The sequence below is a fragment of the Chelmon rostratus genome, chromosome 3 (assembly GCF_017976325.1).
Source record: "Chelmon rostratus isolate fCheRos1 chromosome 3, fCheRos1.pri, whole genome shotgun sequence".
In the NCBI taxonomy this organism is placed as follows: Eukaryota; Metazoa; Chordata; class Actinopteri; order Chaetodontiformes; family Chaetodontidae; genus Chelmon; species Chelmon rostratus.
In genome coordinates, this window is record NC_055660.1 from 8,463,434 (window position 1) to 8,483,016 (window position 19,583).

At 42.4% G+C, this 19,583-nt stretch overlaps 1 protein-coding gene across 2 annotated transcripts; it reads left to right on the forward strand.

Moving 5' to 3' along the window:
- The first annotated feature begins 658 nt into the window (after nucleotides 1-658).
- lcorl (ligand dependent nuclear receptor corepressor-like) lies at nucleotides 659-18,798 on the forward strand. 2 transcript variants are annotated; one of them, XM_041933070.1, is made up of 8 exons: nucleotides 659-762; nucleotides 1,744-1,809; nucleotides 3,606-3,694; nucleotides 3,867-3,993; nucleotides 4,966-5,190; nucleotides 5,309-5,390; nucleotides 11,369-16,728; nucleotides 16,838-18,798. In XM_041933070.1, exons 1-8 carry the CDS (start codon nucleotides 669-671, stop codon nucleotides 16,843-16,845), a joined length of 6,051 nt encoding a protein of 2,016 aa, XP_041789004.1. In that variant the 5' UTR covers nucleotides 659-668; the 3' UTR covers nucleotides 16,846-18,798. The 2 variants fall into 2 exon arrangements, with proteins under 2 accessions (XP_041789004.1, XP_041789005.1); XM_041933071.1 differs by lacking the exons at nucleotides 11,369-16,728; nucleotides 16,838-18,798 and adding an exon at nucleotides 6,352-11,055.
- Nucleotides 18,799-19,583: the final 785 nt, after the last annotated feature.

Consider the following 19,583-nt stretch of genomic DNA (forward strand, 5'->3'; position numbering starts at 1 on the left):
ACAAAGTGCTTCACAAGATAAAAGAATACAACAACAGAGAGAATAAAAGCATAATATGGCAGACAATATCCCGCTTCCAGATACACACATGCGCTCACACACACACACACACACTCACAAAACACACACACACACACACATACACACACACACACACACGGTGCTGAGATATGGCAGGGCACTGAGGAATCAGCTGACGCATAAGCATATGGACATTAATGAGTACGGAATGTGCTCATGTGACCATCTACCCACATTACTGCATGAAATATAGATATACTGCAGTCCTTGCTGTAAAAACATTAACATTTATTGCTTTAGCATTCAAAAACTGTAGCTCGCTTACTAATCGACAGGATCGGATCATCGTGTTCATCAAGGTCAATGGCATTAGACTGTAAGACGCTCATAAGGCTGCTGTATCTTTATCCATCTATCTATAGTTTACACTAACAAACATGTATTCGATTTGTTCTACAGCGGCACAGAAAGTGTGAGTCAGTTATATCTGGGAGACCCAGTTCAGGGCAAAAATGTCCCATGTCGCTACATCCTGTCCCTCTATCGGTAGGCTGGCGGTACGACAGCTGCTGAGCTGCAGCGGTAAACCGTCCACAGCCGTTTCCTGTCTTTCAGACAGAGGGAGAGAGAGGGGGGAAGGACGCAGAATGGCGACCGTGCAGTGCTCCAAGTGCACGGCAGAAAGGAAAGGGTTTCGGCGGGAACTTGATTCTTGGCGACACAAATTGATACACTGCGTTGGTATGATCCATGTGCACTTTCACATTTTGTAAAAAATGACGCGGTTCAAAGAGATTTCATCCAGTGGCAGAGGGATCGCTGTGTTACATTGCTAGCTAATGCTAGCTAACTACTAGCGAGCTAGTAGCCAGGCACCATAGGTGGCCAGCTTTAGCGGTTAAGTTAAGCTGGCAGGCTAATATTTACCAGCTGGCTAGCCGTTCGAGTTGGCTCCTTTTCTTTGTCCCTCTTGAGCTAGCTTGCTACTCGCCGGTGCTAACTCTCTATTTTTCTATGACTTAGGGGATCTCGAATATGTAGCATTAAGACGCATCATATAAATTGTAGCTACATAGTTAGAATGTTAGCTATATTTGTTTATTGACATATATGTTGGCTATGCTAATACCATGCTAACCAGCTATGCTAACATGAATGCTGTTGATGTTATTTTGGGGGAGGGGATTGTTGCTACGATAGTGCAGCTAATGTCAGTGCAATATGGGAAAAGCATACATCTCATTGGTCTCGGGTAACGGTCTCCCACGTACCGATGACTATTTTGAACACATTTTTTTCCTGCTACAGTAGCCGATAACCTCATGTTAGCTCACCCGAACTTAGCTGGATTTCTTCTTGTTCATAGTATTTAATCACAGTGACATCAAAGACAGAGTACAGGAAACAAAATATCACATTAAAATATGAATGTCAATTCTAATCACGAATCGTATTTGTCGTTTATGTTGTTTACCAAGTGATTTTAAGGACCCGGTATTAAGCATTACAGGTGCTGGTTGTTACCTTGTCTGCCCCTAAATTGACAGCTGCTCACAGCAGTGCACTTGGCAGCCAGAGTCTGTGTTGTCGTTAAACGGGTCTATTTTGGCGCAGGCATAAAATGGGTAGAACCGACCTCACTCAAGTGTCACGCAGTTCAAGCATGCATATCTTGTATGTGTATACGTCAGTACTGAAGGATTGCTTTGTTTTCTCTTGCAGGATTTGAAAGCATTCTGGAGGGAATATATGGCCAAATGTTGCTGAGAGACCTCAATTTATTTGATGGTGGGTTTTTGTGCATGTTAACAAAGAGCTGAAAATGACAGAAACTAAAAATGTGCTTGTCTGTCTCCTAATGTCTTATGACTTCTCAACTGTGTCTGTATACCTTGGACATGCATCTTTAAAATTTGTCACAAATATTTAGACGTCATTAAAAGGATGGTCGCTTTTCCCAAACAGCTGGTCACTGAAGTTTTCATCAAATATTACTCAGACAGGAGTAAACAGTGCATTGTTGTGGAATACTTTCAGCCATGGATTGATTCGCATTTGGTTCTCCAGTGAGTGTTTATGGCAGCAGGACGGTGTATGTTGGATTGTGAACATGTTGAACACTTGTTTATTATTAGTATACATATTGTGTGTCACATTCAAGTTTTCTGTTAGACAGGTATTTAATATTATCCATTTTATTTTTGAAGCTGGACTCAGAACTAGAAAATGTCAGTATAACCCTATACACAGATACTCGTTTTAAAAGTGATTAATTTCGTCTTTTTTATTTATCTTTAGAGTTGTGGATACATACCTCACCAAATATAGCATTGATGAAAATGCTGGATTTAGATGAAACTGACCCTAGAAACAAGGTACACAACACCCAGTTAGCAGTTTTTCTATGAAAAATGCATATGTGGGGACAGGCCTGTACATCACTGCCCATTGTATGCAAAATAAATATTATTTGAGGTGATTTAGTCCCTTGTAATTTTCATAATACTTCTTGTGACTTCTTATAGCTATGAGGAAATTAGACTTTGGTCTCCTTTTTAGGCACTCAAAATTCATACCCTTAATCCAGGTACAGATTATGCTGATTAATTGTAGTTCATGTCATATCTGGAATGAGTAAAATTGAATCATAGCTAAATTTAACCCTTAAAGTCAGCATTGAAACGTAATGGGTCAGATCATTGCAGGCTTATCCAAATTTAAATCTGACAGATACACCACTGCTTACTTGTGGTAGCTCTCCTGTCTCCATTAGATTAGCAGTATGCTGTCACAGAATACTGGTGCTTCCACTTGGAGCCAAAAGACACAGCTTGTTTGACACTGTCTGCGGTCTCAGTGCAGGCAGCAGTGCCATCTGGAGTTAGAGTGAGGCTGGGAACATAATAGATGATGTGTGATAGAGACCTGGCAGTGATGATGAATTGCCTGGTGGAAATACTGTTTGGGAGACATTTATTTATTTGCCTTTTAATTTAGTACTGATCTCGTAATTTTTTCTAAACATCAGGCAGAGTTTCCCCTGTATGTATGTAACAGCATTATTGATGGGAGTTAGGCATGGGCAATATAAATAAAATATTTTATCAGTGGAATTGCAGTAATGGCCACAATCATTTACTATTACCGCATATGTTAAGCAGAATAGTTGCCTTTATATAAATCGAAAAGTGGAATAACAAGAAAAATCCTGCATACTTGGGTCCTCACAGTCAGAGTTTATGATCTGACACATCTGTCTACAGGAGAGCAAGAGCTTTGTGCTAAGTGTTACTTTCTGTAACTCGAAGTCATATGAAACATATCTGTCATCTTAGGGTATATATTTTACGTGGGATGTGTATTTTCAAATTAGGGTTGATGACATTTGACAAGATAGGTCATAAGATGATAAAAAAAATTTGTCCGCAGTGTGTTAAGTGTTCTCCTTGCATAAAATTAACATGACGGCAGTTTGGGAAACACCACTGCCTCACGTTAAATTCTGTCTTGTGAGTTAGAAGCTGTTTGATCCTTGATATATCCTAATTTATTAATGCCTGGTTATGTGATATTGTGTCTTTCAGACTGTGAACCTGAAGAGGTTGATGACTGGTCCCCAGAAACAAGCTGCTCTCAATGTTCATTCTGCAACCTTCCCCTGGACAAACCCAGTGTAAGAATGATCCTGGTCAAGTTAATACACAAACAGTATTTGTCTTTTGTTATCCTTAGCTCTTGACAGTTCTAATAGATTTGTTGTTTGATATAAGATATAGAATTATATACCATAGTCATCACAGTAAAAAAGGTCAGTAAAGTAACTTTTATTTATTTTTCTCCTGTAGGATCAAGTACCTGCGGCCACGTCACCCCTCTCCTCCCCCTCTGATTACTCTCCATGTCAGGCTCCAACCATCTCTGAGAGCAACCAATCAGCGCACAGGTTCCTCCAAGCTGTGTTTCACAGGAAAGGTGAGCTGGATGTCTTTCCGCCTTGTGGAGCATGGCACAAATGCATCAACTTGTGATTCGGTAACACTCCTGTCATTAGGCACACTGCTATCAGCTTTCACCCTGTAGTTATTCAGGTACTATCTAAATAGAAGAAATGGCTGTAACAGTACTCCAAAATAGGATGAAAAACAGGACTAGCCTGCTTTGATTTGTCTGCCTTGAAGGCTCTGGATTGCTTTGGTATTCTGCCATATGGGCTTTCCATTAGCATATCTGTGTACTGTTACTAGTTGTCTGCAGACTTTCGTAAGTTAATCCATAGCCAAAACGTCAAATCCTATTTCTCACCTAGCCAAGTACCTAGCCAAGTATTTGCTACGCAGATAGTTTCAGTTATAGGTGCTGAGGTTTGAGATATTCTTCTCTGATGTTGCTGCTGCTGCACTAATACAATTAAGGTGAATTGAAGTTAATTTCTTTGAGCATTACATTTGATTTATCTTTTCATCTTTCCTGTCCTTGCAAGTAACTGATTATATGCTAATACCATAGTTCCTAAAATATGAGTGTACTCAATGGGTCCTTGAAGTCAAGATTGCCATTAACATCATTCATTGTATATAGATGCTTGATGTAAGATGCAGTTACCACATATAAACGGTGTGGCAAAACCTCTGCTGGTAGACACATTTATATCATCTGTTGGTATAAATAGTCATATTGCCCACCCCTTCCTAGAAGTAAACAAATTACGACATTTTGGAGAAACTTGTCATATTTGTCTACTAACATGTTGGGACCAGGAGGGATTTTTGTTACAACGTTTTTATTGCAAGATGTCAGAAAAATCTTGCTCTGAGGACCAAAAACACATGACAATTTAGGTTTTTTCTTGTCCTGTAAGGACAATGGAAATTCTGATTGTTGTGTTAAAAGTCAAATCCATTTTCTTTTTTTAACCTCTAAATTCATTTGCGTCCTCTTCACTAGATGTGTCCGTTGGCTGTGATTCCAACATCCCTCTGGTTGCCCAGGAGCTGATGAAGAAGATGATACATCAATTTGCCTTGGAGTACGCGTCCAAGTGCCTGCACCACACCAGTACAAATGGTGTTACAACAAGGACCTCATCACCTGTGTCAGAACCATCAGATGCCCCTCTGGACCTCACACTGAGCCGAACCCAGGAGGAGAAAGAGAGTGAAAGTGAACCAGGTAGGAAAACCATGGAGCATACTGTGAATTCAAAGCAAATAACAAATGTTTTCCAGCTTCCAAAGTTTTACCCAAGTACTGTAACTCAAACCCTAACCATTTTAAATGAATTCTTCAGATGGCGTGCTCGACCTCTCCAACAGGAACTCTGCCTGCTCAGCAACTTCATCAACATCCTCATCTAATCACAAAGCCTCAGGGTAAGAGTTTTTTTCATTCTGGGCTTCCCTCTGTCTATAAATTTTAGTGGTATTCAGCCTTGTGGCAAAATGCAGGAGAAAGCCCTATCATTACTATTGGTTAAAACTGGGGCTTCTTCTTAAATACCATAATAAATTTACATGACTGAGGCATTTTTGTCCAAACCTGCTAAATATTATTTTGCATGTAAGGAAATCCCCATTTATAACTGAGTTCAGCACTATTGTCTACTGCATTTCCTTTTCGGTGTTTAGCGTAGCTAAGATTGGAAGGTTAGCATCAATGCTGTGTTGTGTTACTCTGTTATTTTTTGCCAGCACTCCTTTATTTAAGTGAACGAATTAACGCCTCTCTGGCCTGAATGATAATGCATACTCCTTTGTTTGGCAGTGCTTTGGGTCACTTTGTTGTTAGTCATTATGAAGGGGTAGCTTGTGTTTGGTGGTTTTGGTTCTATGGGGTTGACTCTTTTATCTCTTGAGCGGTAACGTCACAGCAATGGCACCGTATCATAACATTTGCCAACAGCTCAGGATTGTACAATGAGGAGAACATTGCAGTAACGATTTTACCTCCTTTTTTTACTGATCCAGTTATGATGAGTTTGATTATTCAACCTTCAAGCATGTAGGACTGTCACTGAAGGATATCTCAAAACTACAGGGGTTGTGTGTGAGCGCCAAAGTAACCCCAGCCATTCACAGACTGTCCCACCTGGACGTGAAGAGGCTTTGCCACACAGAAAGAATATGTGTGCGTGAGAGACACACAGTGTGTGTGTGAGAGCGCAGAAACAGACTGAGAACAGACAGACATGACACATAACAGTCGCAGTGATGTTACCAACACAAGGCATAAAGGAGTGGACCCCTCGCTCTGCACCCCCTGTCCCCTATGCCAAAATCAAACCCCCTCCATCACCTCCATCCTGACCCTGCTGTTTGGTCCTCCCATCCCTAGGAGGCAGCACAGGCAGAAGGAGGAGTACATTGAGAGGAGCTTGGAGCTGTCTGAGGGGTTGCTGTCCAAGGCCTTGAAGGATATACGTTCAGGGAGGCTGCAGGAGCAGCGGGCAGCATTGCTTTATGGAATACCTCTTCACACCCTGAGGCGAGGTCTGGATGGCTGGGCTGAAGGAAGGCTGGGGTTGCTACATCAATTTACACCAGGATGCAGGGATTTCAGGGATGAAGTGACGTCATACAATGTGATGTCATCAATGCTGGGCGGTGAAGCGCGACTCGTTCTGCAGAAGGTGGCAGCGTGGGCAGAGCGGGCTGAAATCGGAGGAGCTGCGGAGGAGAACGGAGACTTGAGTTTTCCTTCATCCTCTCTTACCTTCTATCAACCAAGTGGTCTACAGAAAACCCTCCCCCAGTCTTTTCCCCAGCTCAGGGATGCTCTCCAGCCACCACCAAGCCCCACCCCCAGCCTGGAGCCACCAACATCCCTGCGCATTCCTCAGGTCCGGTCCATGTCTGACCATAACAGGTCGATCACAGCTGAGAATTGCAGTGTGGCTGAAAACCTACATCAACGAACCTCATCAACAGAAGGTTCTGCCAGTTCATCGAGCGCTGCTAGCAGACCTTCATCTCTCTTCAAACTCAGACCTCCTTTCTTACCACATGGCTGCCAGGGCATTGCCAACCAGTCACCTCATCGCCTAGGACCACGAGGGTCCTCACTGGATGACTCGGAAGAGGGGTCAGGCAGCCGGGATAAAGACAAGCAGCCGAGAAAGAAACGTGGGAGATACCGCCAGTACGACCATGACCTGCTGGAAGAGGCCATCACCATGGTGATGGCAGGTCGCATGAGTGTGTCCAAGGCCCAGGGGGTTTATGGGGTGCCCCATAGCACACTGGAATACAAAGTCAAGGAGCGTACTGGTACACTGAAGAACCCACCCAAGAAGAAATCTGCCAACTTTTGTTCATCCAATTCCAACTTGTCTGGTTCTGGTACCATGACCGGTTCCACTAACTCAGGGACTCTTGCCTCTGCTGCTGACGCAAAGAGGCTCTAGACCACAAAACGCCTCCAGAACTCCTCAACACTTGAACTCACCACCTCTTACAAGATAAATGTTTTCTGGGAACACTTGTTAAAACACAACACATGCCTTTACAAAATATATGGATATCGATATTCAGGTCTTTTAACTATGTCTGTAATGTGATAGTCATACTTTTAGCTGTATTTCTCTGGCTTAGTCCTGGGCTTTGATCAAAGCAGCTACGAGGTTCAGCATTATTCAAGAGGCAGTGGTGCTCATTGCAGCTTTTGTTCACAGGGGCTACTAAACTCAACAAACTCCTCGTAGCTTTTATCATTAAAGCTGAAAGATCTTCAAGGATATGGCTTGCATTATATTATCTGTTTACTGCTGTCAACAAATAGGAAGATGAAAACTGAAAATTAATTTTATCCTAGCATGCATTGTCTGTGTGGCCCAAACCTGATATATTGAAGTTCTCAGTGGCTTCGGAAACTTTGCTGCTTTAGTTCACTACTTTATGATTGTTCCTATTCTCCCATGCCCCTGATTTACTGGTGCGCATGGGACTGGAGTTCTACAGCACAGCGGTATAAGCTATATCGAGTGTGTAGTTTTAAGGATAAATCAGTTTTTGGTTTTGGTCTGTAGGAGATTTGTTGATTATAACAGGATAAAATAACACCAGCATTTTCCTAAAAGACCTTCAGGACGTTCTTAACTTTGTTTTCGTTTTTATGTGATTTGGTTTTTCTTCAAGGAGAAAAGCTGACATTGATTGTTGTCTACCAGATTGCCCAGGATCAAGTATGAGAAACACAGTTGTGGACCTCTTAGGGCTAAGACATAAAGTGTGACTCTCATGTTTGCTAGCTGTTAGGTTATTAGGTTATTCAGGTTTGATTCAATTCTTAAAGCTCCTTGTTAATGGAGCGTTGATGATTGTCATTTGCAGCTTTCTGTCTCTCTCTGGGTATTTTACCCAGACTACTGAAGTGACTTAGAGCCATTTTAACAGATTAAAAACTCATTGCTATTGATAGAGACCTCTACGAACAGGGAGATTGTACAGTACAAACTGCTGTGATGGCTACATCTTCATTATGAGTTTTTGTTGAAGAGATTATCTTAAGAAAGCCATTTTGTGTCCATGTAGTTTTCTTCTCTATTTGTGTAAGCTAGTCTGAACATTATATTGAGTGTAGTTGAAATGCAACTGTGCAGCATGTTTTAAAATGTGCACTGATAAGCTTGGGAAATGTATGTTATTGTGTATGTGTACTGTTTGTGAAAGATGCTTTTTTTGTTATTGCAGATATTTACTACTTCTGCTACTGTAGCTGTATGATGCAGTGTTTCCAATGCATCATACGACTCGGTTCGACTTGACTCGCTCTTTTTTGGTTTTCCATTGTCAAAAGTTGTGGATTGTGCCTGGTACTTTTTTGGAATCACCTCAGTCAAAGTTCCAAGCGAGCTAATTGACGGTTGAGTGGTGGTGGAGTCACGAGGCTGCAGACCACTGATTGGTCAGAGAATGAATTCTAGAATCGTCACTTATGCGACACGTCTCGTCGTCTCCGCTCTGATGTTGGATTTGCTGAACCCTTTTGGTTTTCCTTGTCGAGTGTCGCTGTGACTGTCAGCTACAAATCCCACCTACGTTGCGGGGGTACTAGCTTTAGTGAAAAATGGAATTGAGAAAAGTACCTGGTATAAAAAGCGAGAAGAGTAGAGCCGAGCCGTGCCATGCAGTGGAAACACAGCTGTACTGTAAACCTCTTACATGACTGCTGCTTAAAACTTTATGCTACTGGACCATTTCTCTGGCACAAAGAAGTGTAACTACAACAAAGAAGCTCATTTCAACCAGAATTTAGTTTATGGAAAGGTTAAATGTTATTGATGCATGATTGTGAAGGCTACTGGAGGTTACAGTAGTTTTTTGTTAAAAAAAATCAGCGGTGTGACGATGTCTTGATTCAGTGCTCGGCTTACAGGCTTCTTTGTCTGTGTCTGGGGAAATGCTAACAGTTGCGTCTACACTCATGTCTGTCTCTGAGATGGGCCTATTTCCATTAACAGTGCTACTACCAAAGCAGCAGTTCAGGGTTACCCACACAAAGCTGCTTCGATTTGTTTTGCTGTGATGTCAGCCTGCCTGTCTCTCTCTTTCTCTCTCTGTCTAACCTCGTTGCCACATATACCTCTGAACTTTATCTGCCTATATCCCAGTGTCAGGTTTCACATCAAGGCCTCTGAGTTATGATACTGGATCTACTGGGGCATGAGCTCTTATTAGCCTAGGAAGGCTTATGAGCTGTTTGTCTCTCAAGGAACAACACCTAAGTGTAAATATGTTGCCATCAACAACACTTTCAAGTTAATTATCATACAGTCAGTCAGCCATTAAGTGCAGTGTGGAGGGATATATTTGAAATGGTTTGAATTCTGCCCTTTGGCATTTAAAGGAGATCTGCCATGTTCTGAGCTTGCGTCGGGAAGGAGAGATTACGGGTGCAAGTATTCGTTCTTGTTGGTTATCTTTGTATGTGTTATTTTTAAGGCTAATTGTAAAGCTGGTTACTTTTTTAAGGTTCTCTTTGGTCAGATTCTTTAGCATTTCAACCTTTGTAACTTTGGCAACTATACAAATGCTGATGTCTCCGCTCCTGAATGTCTCCGTTCATAACAGTACACAGTGCCTGAGTCTCTCTGTCTGGGGCTACGGCATAGTGCAGCATGGTGTCTCCACTCTGGGAAGTATCTGCTATTTATATCAAAAGGCCAGTTTGTAAGCAGGCCCACACACCTGTTAAGAAATAGAAAAAGAAAATTATTAGTTTATTTAAGTTATATTGCAGTATACTCTGGGAACACACATGGGCAGCGGCTTGATTTTCAAATGGAGGTTTTTGTTGTTTTTTTTACTGAACTGCTGGCAAATCTTTGAAACGACTTAACAAAATCTATTTATGCAAAATCTATTTATGCATAAATCAGATATTGCACTATGATTTATTAGATGCATTTTTATTGTAGAAACCTGTTTTGTGGTGTTGCTGCATACTTATTTATTGATTGTGCTTCAGAACTGTGATTTTACTCGTTTGATTGTTGTAGTTTTTGATTTGTAATGGGGCACTTTGATGCAACGTGAAATGTGTATTGCTACAACTGCATGACAGCTCTTAAATGTTAGCCTTTATGATTTATTTAGTCCCGAAATGACACCCCTGACTATTGTGGTTGTTTAGTGATTTTGTTAAAATGAAGTTATTTAAGTGATTTTAAAAAAATATTTGGTTATCATTACAAACTTAATAGCAACACTACAGAGTGTAACACTCTTATACTGTATCCAGCCCAGTTGAACAGGTCTGGATACATTTAGTACTTAAATTGTTGGAAATATTATCCATTATCAAACACTGAAGCAATTATAATGTTATTTAAATCAATGACTTGCTTTTTTATTGAAATAAATCACTCACAGGATCTGACTTAACTGTTAGTTGATTAAAACAATTGAGAGGGTTTTTTAGGTGTTTGTTGGTGAAAGTGCTGTTGAAAAAAGCATTTTGGTTTAAGCGTTTCTACAATCGTTCCTTCTGCTTTTAGCAGAATGTTATCATTTGCCTTCAGCAACTCATCAATAAAACTGTTCTCTAATCAGTTGCCTGTCATAATTTTATTAACAGAATATAGTTAGTTAGTTATAGCTATAGTAATTTCCCAGCTTGGGATAAATAAAGTATATCTATCTATCTATCTATCTAAACAGACCCCAGGCTTGCAGAATGTTCACATATGGATGAATTAGAAATCACACCAGACTATGATTGAATTAACATAGCATAAGGTATATAATATTGCTATTCAAAACATAATCTGACTGTCAATACTTATTTGCTGTTGTCATTTAAAACTGGGCTCAGCTATGAGTAAAACCTCCAATCTTTTTATTTTTGCATCTAGCTCCTTGCTGCCATCACTTACTGAAGAGTTGGGAGATCTTGGACATGGAGGGAACAAGTGTCGTCAGAGCTCTGCGCTGGATGCTGTTCTCAGCTCACTCTGCCCATCACATAGTTCCTTACTCTACCAGATCCTGAAGCTGGCACACCAGGAAAAATTGCTGTTGTTCCTTAATCACAGACCTGTGGGTCAAATTGAATCTCCCTGCTGTCATTGTGGTGTAAACCCACAAGATAATGTTACCCCTAATGCAGTCCCATTTAGTGAATGTAAAGCTTATAACAGCAGCCCGTACTACCCTTTAACTGATTGTGATCATCAAGGTCATGGCAGTACATTGTATCATCCAGGGGGCTGCCAGTCCAATTGTAGCACCCATCACTACCCTTTAACAAACAGTAAAAGTGAAGCTCCTCTGGGCTCAAGCTGCTGCTGTTTTCAGAGGTCCAGGATGGAAACCTACCCTGTTCTTTGTCCCAAGAGGCTGCACTGCATTTCCTGCCAAAGCCTGCCTGTAAGTCACATCAACACCATAGTGTGTTCATTTACATCCCCTCCTTCGGCATCTAAATCCCCATCACTGTGTACTCCCTCCTCTAGTTTTTGCCCTTCCTCATCGATCTGCTGTAACCAACACAACCCCCACTCTTGTCCCTGCTATTTAAACCATGTCTGTCTGACCCAGGTCAGTAGCACAATAGAAGGAGGGGTTGGAGACGGGGATCCTCCTTGTCCAGTCCTGAAGAGAGAGCAGAGCCCCTCTCCTCCCCCTCTGTCCCCAATCCCCTCGGACATCAATAAGAAAACTGACGAAAAGCCACCCTCCCTCCTTCACCATAGACAGGAGGAGGAAGCTGACGTAATGGTTAAAGATGGTCTTGTTAATGCAAGCCACCAGGAAGTAGATATGGATACAGCTTCCGAAGAGAAGCTAGTGTGTAGGATGGCAAGAAGTAGTCACACCGAGCAGAACCCAAATGGGACTTCACTCCAAGATGTCGTGAATCGCTTCAGTGAGAAATTGGAGACAATCGAACCTGTAGAGAAAGACCCACCTCTGGTTTCCAATGCCATTTATGTCTCTGAAAAGGAGCAGCCACAGTCCCCCTCAACCAGTCAGAACTTGCAACATGTTGATGCCCATCTGACTGAAATCATTACCACAGTGCTTCATACAGGCAGTGCTAGTGACTACAATCTCAGTGAGCTTTTCAATCGCCATGATAGCACAGAGCCCAAGTCACCTAATACCCGCTCCCGTCGTCGCCAGGAAGTTCTTGCTGCTATGGCAACACCTCCTGATGATGCTTCAACCAGAAGGCATACTTTACAAATTAAACGAGAGCTTGCCATGTTTGACCAGTCTTACACCAGGAGAAAGGTGCCACTAGCAAAGAGGGCAAGACTGAAAGATGAAAACGTGACTGAATCTACATCAAACACTTCATCGGATTCAAACCTAGTCAAAGAGGAGTCTAAGAGAGAAATGGAGGTAGATGTGGAACCTGTGGAGAATCATGGAGTTGGTGAGGGACCTCTGAAAATGCTCACTGCACAAAGTGACAGAGATGAAGTAAAAGAGGAGATACAGACAGTTATAGTAACAGAAGAAATTCAGATCATTAAAGCGGAGAAGAAAGAAAGAGAGATATTTAGTGAGGACAAAGGTCTTACTTTCTCAGGCACACAAACACTTGCCCCTGAGCTGCAGAGCAAGTGCAGCTCAGGCTCAATGGGTGACATCCTACAAACACGGGGGATGACAGTGACTGCAACCTCAACAAAACAGCGTAACAGGCCCTGTGAAGAAGATGGTAAAGGTAGCAGTGCTGGAAGCGATAGGAACCACGAAGAAGCCCCAGCAGGTCAAAATTCTGACAGTGAGGGGAGGAGATCCAGGAGGAATATTGTCCCTCCACAGCGATTCTCCTCCTATGTAACAGAGCCCAGGAAGATGTTCTTTGTTGCATGTTTCTCTGAAAGCGTCTTCAATCAGAAAACACGTAAGGACAAGGCTTTGACATCAAGCATCTCGGATGCCTTGTCCAAAGATCCAGATGCTAAGGACTCCCAGATTGAATCAAAAAGTGAAACCCCTCTGTCCTCACGTGAGCACACATGGAAGTTTGCCTCTGAACCTGCACAAAGAGAACAACGTGGACCATCTGATAAACAGTCAAACAGTAACAAGGTATTTCCACAAAATGTGGCTGCCAAAGAGAAGAATTCGACAAAACCCAGCTCAGACAATGGGACAGATGGCAGTGACTGTGGTGCCAAAACTTTTGGAAGGCTGCGATCGTCTCCAAAAAGACTGCCAGACTCAAAGACTGCTTCAAGAACTCCCACAAACACATCAAATATGGATGTCACCATTAATTCCTTTACCTGTTTTGAGAGCCCTCCAAACGCTCAAGTCCAGTACACTAGTCCAATTAAGCTCATGTTTGTATCACCAGTAAAGGATAAGGAAGGAATCCGATACAGTCTCAAATCAGCAGGCACTAGTGGACAAGCAGAGGAACCCTTTGACCCATATGAAGAGTCTTCTTGGTCAGGGACTCTTCAGAAACACACAAGCCTGAGCACTGAGTTGGCTACTTCACAAGTAAAATCTGTTTTTTCACCACTAAAGTCTGCTACCTCACCTGCAAGATCTGTTCATTCACCAACAAAGTCAGCCTCTTCGCCACCCAAGTCAGCCTCTTCGCCACCCAAGTCAGCCTCTTCGCCACCCAAGTCAGCCTCTTCGCCACCCAAGTCTGTCTCCTCAGCACCCAAGTCAGCTTCTTCACCAGCCAAGTCTGTCTCTTCAACACCCAAGTCAGCTTCTTCACCAGCCAAGTCTGTCTCTTCAACACCCAAGTCAGCTTCTTCACCAGCCAAGTCTGTCTCCTCAACACCCAAGTCACCTTCTTCACCAAGTAAGTCCTCTGCTTCACCAGCAAAGTCTGCCTCTTCACTGAAGTCAGCTTCCTCATCACCTAAAATAAGTTCCAGAAGGTCTGGTGAAGGTACTCCAACTAAGCGTGCAGCTGGAACTGAGAGATCACCCGGCGGCTTGCTATCTTTCCATGAAACCACTCCTCCAAAAAGGCGTCCAGGTCGGCCAAAGAAGCTGGGACCACAGCTGGAGCAAAAAGTGAAGAGGCCAATTGGTCGACCACGCAAGCAGAAGGCTGTGGATTCACTAATGGGGACAAAAATGGCAAACGGAAAATCTGATGTACCATCCGACGTTGAGGAGAATGTAAACAAGAACCTCAAAATAACAGTAGTGTATGGCCGTTCAAGGAGAAATAAACGAACGGTGTCTGAGAGCTTTGACCAGCTCCAAACAGAATTCCATGATGCTTGGCAAGCAGTGGGCCTTAAAAGTGACTTGGGAATTTTAATGCACAACTCTAACACCTGCTCAGGTAGTATCACAACAGCCTCAACAGAGTTGTCAAAGGAATTAAATTTTGTCAGCCCTATGAAAGAGTCTGCACCTCAATCTAGCGGTAATGTCAAATGCCAGAAACGGGATGATTCTGTACCATCAAGGAAACCAGGTAGACCAGCAAAAGTTAAAATATCTGGAATCTCAGTTACAGTAACCACAGTATCACCTCGACAACGTAAAATCCAGATAAACAAGGACACCCGGCAGTCCCCTGACACACTAATTCATAAAAAAGTACTTCTACCGGAATTCAAGTCTGCCAAAGAGCCCAGGACAATCAGTCGTCAGTCAACAAGCAAAAGCAGTCAAACAGAGGAAGGGAAAGAAACAAGGGATGAAACTAGAGACAAACTGCCAGATCAGCTGGTGGCAGTGCGTCACTCAATGAGAGTGAGAAAGCCCTCAATCCATTTTCTGCATGCAGTTGCCACCTCCACCTCTAGATCATACAGTCACAGTACTGCTCTACTACGGCGCTCTAAACAACTTCTGCTGAATAAGGCCAACAATGAAAGGAGACAGGCGGAGCAACAAAGCAGTGTAGAAATTTCAGGGGAGAAAAGACCGCTCTATGGACAAGAGAGAAAGAACATCTCTCAGGACCTGAGTAGAGTGGCAGGGATATCTGTCGACTCAATCTTTACCCCAAAAGAAACGCTAAGGTGGTGGGCAGCATCAGCTGAGGAAAAGACCATGAACCAGGAGCTTGCCAGGCGAATACGCCTCATCTCTGACACTTGGGTCTCAGACACTGTGGAGAACCAAGAAAAAGAAATTGCATTCAATTCTAAACTAGGCACTAAAGGCAACAGGAAGTCCAAACATTCCTCTGTGGTTCGAACTTTGTTCGACTGTCCTCCTAATAAACCAAGGTCCTGTAGCATGCAGCAGCTCTGCTCCTGGTTTATGCAGACCACAGAGACACAGTCTCTGGCTATTGTCAAGAAAGCGAGCTCTCGGAATCCCTACGAACTTATGCACTTCCCTCGTTCTACCAATAAAAAAAGTGTTTGCCACAGTCCTCAGGCCGAGCGACTCCGCAGACACATCAAGAAATTTGCCAAATTGGTGCCTAAAAGTCCTCTGCAACATCAACAGGCTCAAAGAAGGCTGAGAAAGAGGAATGAGGCATCTCTATCAACACATGATATTAGGCGACAACTTTTCACTCCCAGGTTTGCAACAGGCATGCTTAATCAGGGAGCCCAATGGAGGAGAAGCAGAGCATTTAGCAAATACCAGGCCACTCTATTTAGAGCAACGACAAGGTTCCTAAACCGGAAAGAAAGGGAGAGGTGGCAAAAGAGGCAGAGAGATAAAAACATAAAGGTAGCTACAAGTTGTTCAAATGGACATGTAGTGACCAGACTACAGCCAAAACGTAAAGCATTACGCAGATCAGCAAAATATCAGTCATCCGACTGTCTGGAGAACAGTTCTGCCACCAGTTCTGTCGACCAAACTCAGGAGCCTGTTGATGTACCCAAAGAGCAGAACCTCTGCTCTAAAGCCTGGAGTCCTGAGACGCTGAAGGAATGCCGGGTGTTTCTGAGGAAGATCAACTCTCCAGACAATGAATCAGCTGAGGAAGAGTGGGACTCCTGTACCGTGACACTGGATGATGGGTCACCTTCTGCATACCTCTTTGCAGGAAAGGAGAGAGAACTGGTAGGAGTTGTTAAAGCTGTGAAAACTGCAAGAAAAAGGAGTATGAGTAGGACTGCCTCAAGAGAGCTAGCAGGTTCTGCCCCTAAATCAGTCCAGGAGCAGGATGAGATGCCAGTGGGGAGGCAGAAAGGCAAATACAGAAGTCCTGGGGTTGTGTCTACTGAACCACCACAACCACCACCAGCGAAAATGAGACAATCGCGAATGAGGGGCCTAACCGGGCCGAGGTGGTGTGACTTTGTGTTTGGTAACTATCTTGCTTCTTTTATTGAATATCATGTAACACAACAACTGTTATGAAGCTTCAATTTCAAGTCACCACAAAATCAACTAATGCTCTCTTTCTCCTCTGGCAGAAAACTAAATGAAGCAACCTGGGAAAGGGACTGTGGTTTAACGTGGTGCCTTTGGACATTGAGCTGACCACATGGACTGACCATCCCACTATGGTTCAGACTTACACTCAGCATTTATGTAGCAGTCTAACTTAACAAAGCTTGATGTTGCACTATTTTTATCCATGGATGTGTATGTACAGAATGTTTGATTTTTTTGTTTTTATTATTTTATTACTGTCAACTTGCCTTTGTCTTTCTGAGCGTGTATAGTAGATCAAATCATTACGTTGAACAGAGTTTTAATGAGGTAAGCGCTTAAACAGTAAGCATTGTCCTAGTGGCTGTATTTGAAGGAAAGACAAAGCTTGACTGCATCGAGACAGTGCCATCTCCCCCAAAACATAGCACGTTATCAAGGCCGCCACTTCTTTCAGACAATGACCATAAAAATGTACAGCTCAAAAGTCCCCCACCCCATGATGATACATTTTTTATTTATAGTTACTTAGGTCCTGTTAAAACTCCAAATTGCTAATTACATTTTTTCTTAATTATTTTTGATTTAAGAAAAGTATATTGAAATTTATTGACATTCTGTCGATCCAAGCCTTGTTTGCAATATTTGTCTTTGATGCTACAGTCACTGTTGATGTGTTGCAAGCCAGTAGCCAAAACGTGGTTCAAATGAAGGAATCTTGAGCATCAACCAAGCCCCATCTTTACCCAGTCACTCTGTGTTTAGGTCCCAGCTACAAAATTGTGTATTGAACTACAGTAATTGGCCATCAGCCTGTACTAAAACCAAATATTTTAATTCATTATTTCTTTTAAAGTATTTTTTAGAGATTTGCATGTCTTAGCACAAACATACATGTTCTAAGTGACTACATATCCAGCCCCAACACCCACAAAATGTAGAGGTACAGTAGATGTGAAGTGATGAAGAAAATGGCATTATGCAGTTGTAGAAAGCAGATTCTGATTAATTTGTTGGTTAGTGGGATGTGTCTTGTTTTAATTCAGTTATCTTTTTGTGATTGTCTTGTTTTCACCCAAAGCATATACTGTATGTTGGCTTCAGATCTACTTCTTGCACTATTCCATCTGAGATTATTAATCCCACTACGCAGATTCCTCCCCTATATTTTGCACATCCCATGTCCCACTACCAAACCCTACTGTAAAACTAGAGAATATATTTGGTGCAATACAAACCCAGATGATTTATCAGTATGTAGTAATTATTTTATTGCTGACAAGACGAATGGATGTACGCAAGTACCAATGGCCTGGGATGTTACTTCAGTTGTTTCCATAGCCATGTAATGTGATCTTAAAGGATACTGCTATACAAACTTTTTTCCCACCTGCTTTGTTCTCCTCGATGAAACAGAAAAATAACATCTGTAATTGTTATAATAGCATTAATTTTTTTCTTTTTATCAGAAATGTACTAGCATTATTTACTGTTTGAATGCAGGTGGGAAATGTGTTTCTGTTTTTCTCAAGATGCAGCAAGAGATGCCTACCTCCACTGGGGCTCAGCTAGGCCTACTGCTCTTTTGCTTATCAACCGTGTGATAGACATGGTCAGACAGACTATCGCTAAACACTAATCTTGGATCGTCATGTTTTCCTGCCCTCTAAAGATCCAAGATTTCTGGCCCGTAGGTCAGAACTTAAACCTGTATTGTGTATTGTGTGTCACTATGGTTGTCAGTTCAACATGATGGAGGTGAGTTGGCTCAGTCTTGTGATAAATAACCATCAGCCCTCTGTTGAAGAACCTGGTGCTAAACATCTGTTGTATATTTTCTTTATCGTGTTTTTATACTGTCCATTACAGATGCAACAAAAGGGGGTGTCTGTTATTGGAACAATAAAGAGTCTTTTGGAATAAACAGCGAGCAATATGATTTATAGTAGACTAGTAGAGAAATGTAAATGACATGGCCGATGTAATTCTTACTGTTGAGTATAGCAGGATCCTGCTCTATACAGTCATGGAAAAAATTATTAGACCACCCTTGTTTTCTTCAATTTCTTGTTCATTCTAATATCTGGTACCACTAAATGTATAATACAATGAACACAACAAAAAATGCAGCTGGTCACATAATACTTTATGTCCTATTTGACATTCTTAAGCTTAACTGATTCCCAGGGTATATAAGAGGCCATTTCATGTCACAAGCAGCACTGCACATGCAAAGGCCTAGAGTGGTTTCCTGCTTACATTCAAGCCGTAGCACAACTCAGAAGTTGTCAGCACTCACATAATGCCTAAAACAAAAGAATTATGTGAAGCCACAAAGGCAGCCATCTTGGCACTGCTGGAAATTGGCATGAGTGAGAGACAGGTAGCGAAAAAACTGAAGATCTCCAAGACAGCCGTTCATTACAACAACAAAAAAAAAACAAGCTGAACATGGCACTACCAAATTGCTACCTGGCCGTGGCAGGAAACGTCTTTCTACCCCACGAGATGACCGTGCACTCATCCGTTCCTGTGTCAGGAATCGTCGTCAGACCTCCAGGGACCTTAAAAATGAGTGGGCACTGTTGAGAAATGTGACTTGTTCGGCAAGGACAGTTCGAAACCGACTTGTTGAAGCTGGTTTGAAGTCACACAGAGCACGCAAGAAGCCCTTCATCAATGAAAGGCGGAGGAAGGCCCGGTTACTCTTTGCTCGAGACCTCAAGGATTGGACTGTTGATGATTGGGCTAAGGTTCTCTTCAGTGATGAATCCAATTTTGAATTGA

Coding starts and splice junctions, on each gene's coding strand:
- lcorl (XM_041933070.1), top strand. CDS start 669: ATGGCGACCGTGCAGTGCTCCAAGTGCACGGCAGAAAGGAAAGGGTTT. Junction 3,994..4,965: donor AGCTGTGTTTCACAGGAAAG/GTGAGCTGGATG, acceptor CCTCTTCACTAG/ATGTGTCCGTTGGCTGTGAT. Junction 5,391..11,368: donor TCTAATCACAAAGCCTCAGG/GTAAGAGTTTTT, acceptor TTTTGCATCTAG/CTCCTTGCTGCCATCACTTA.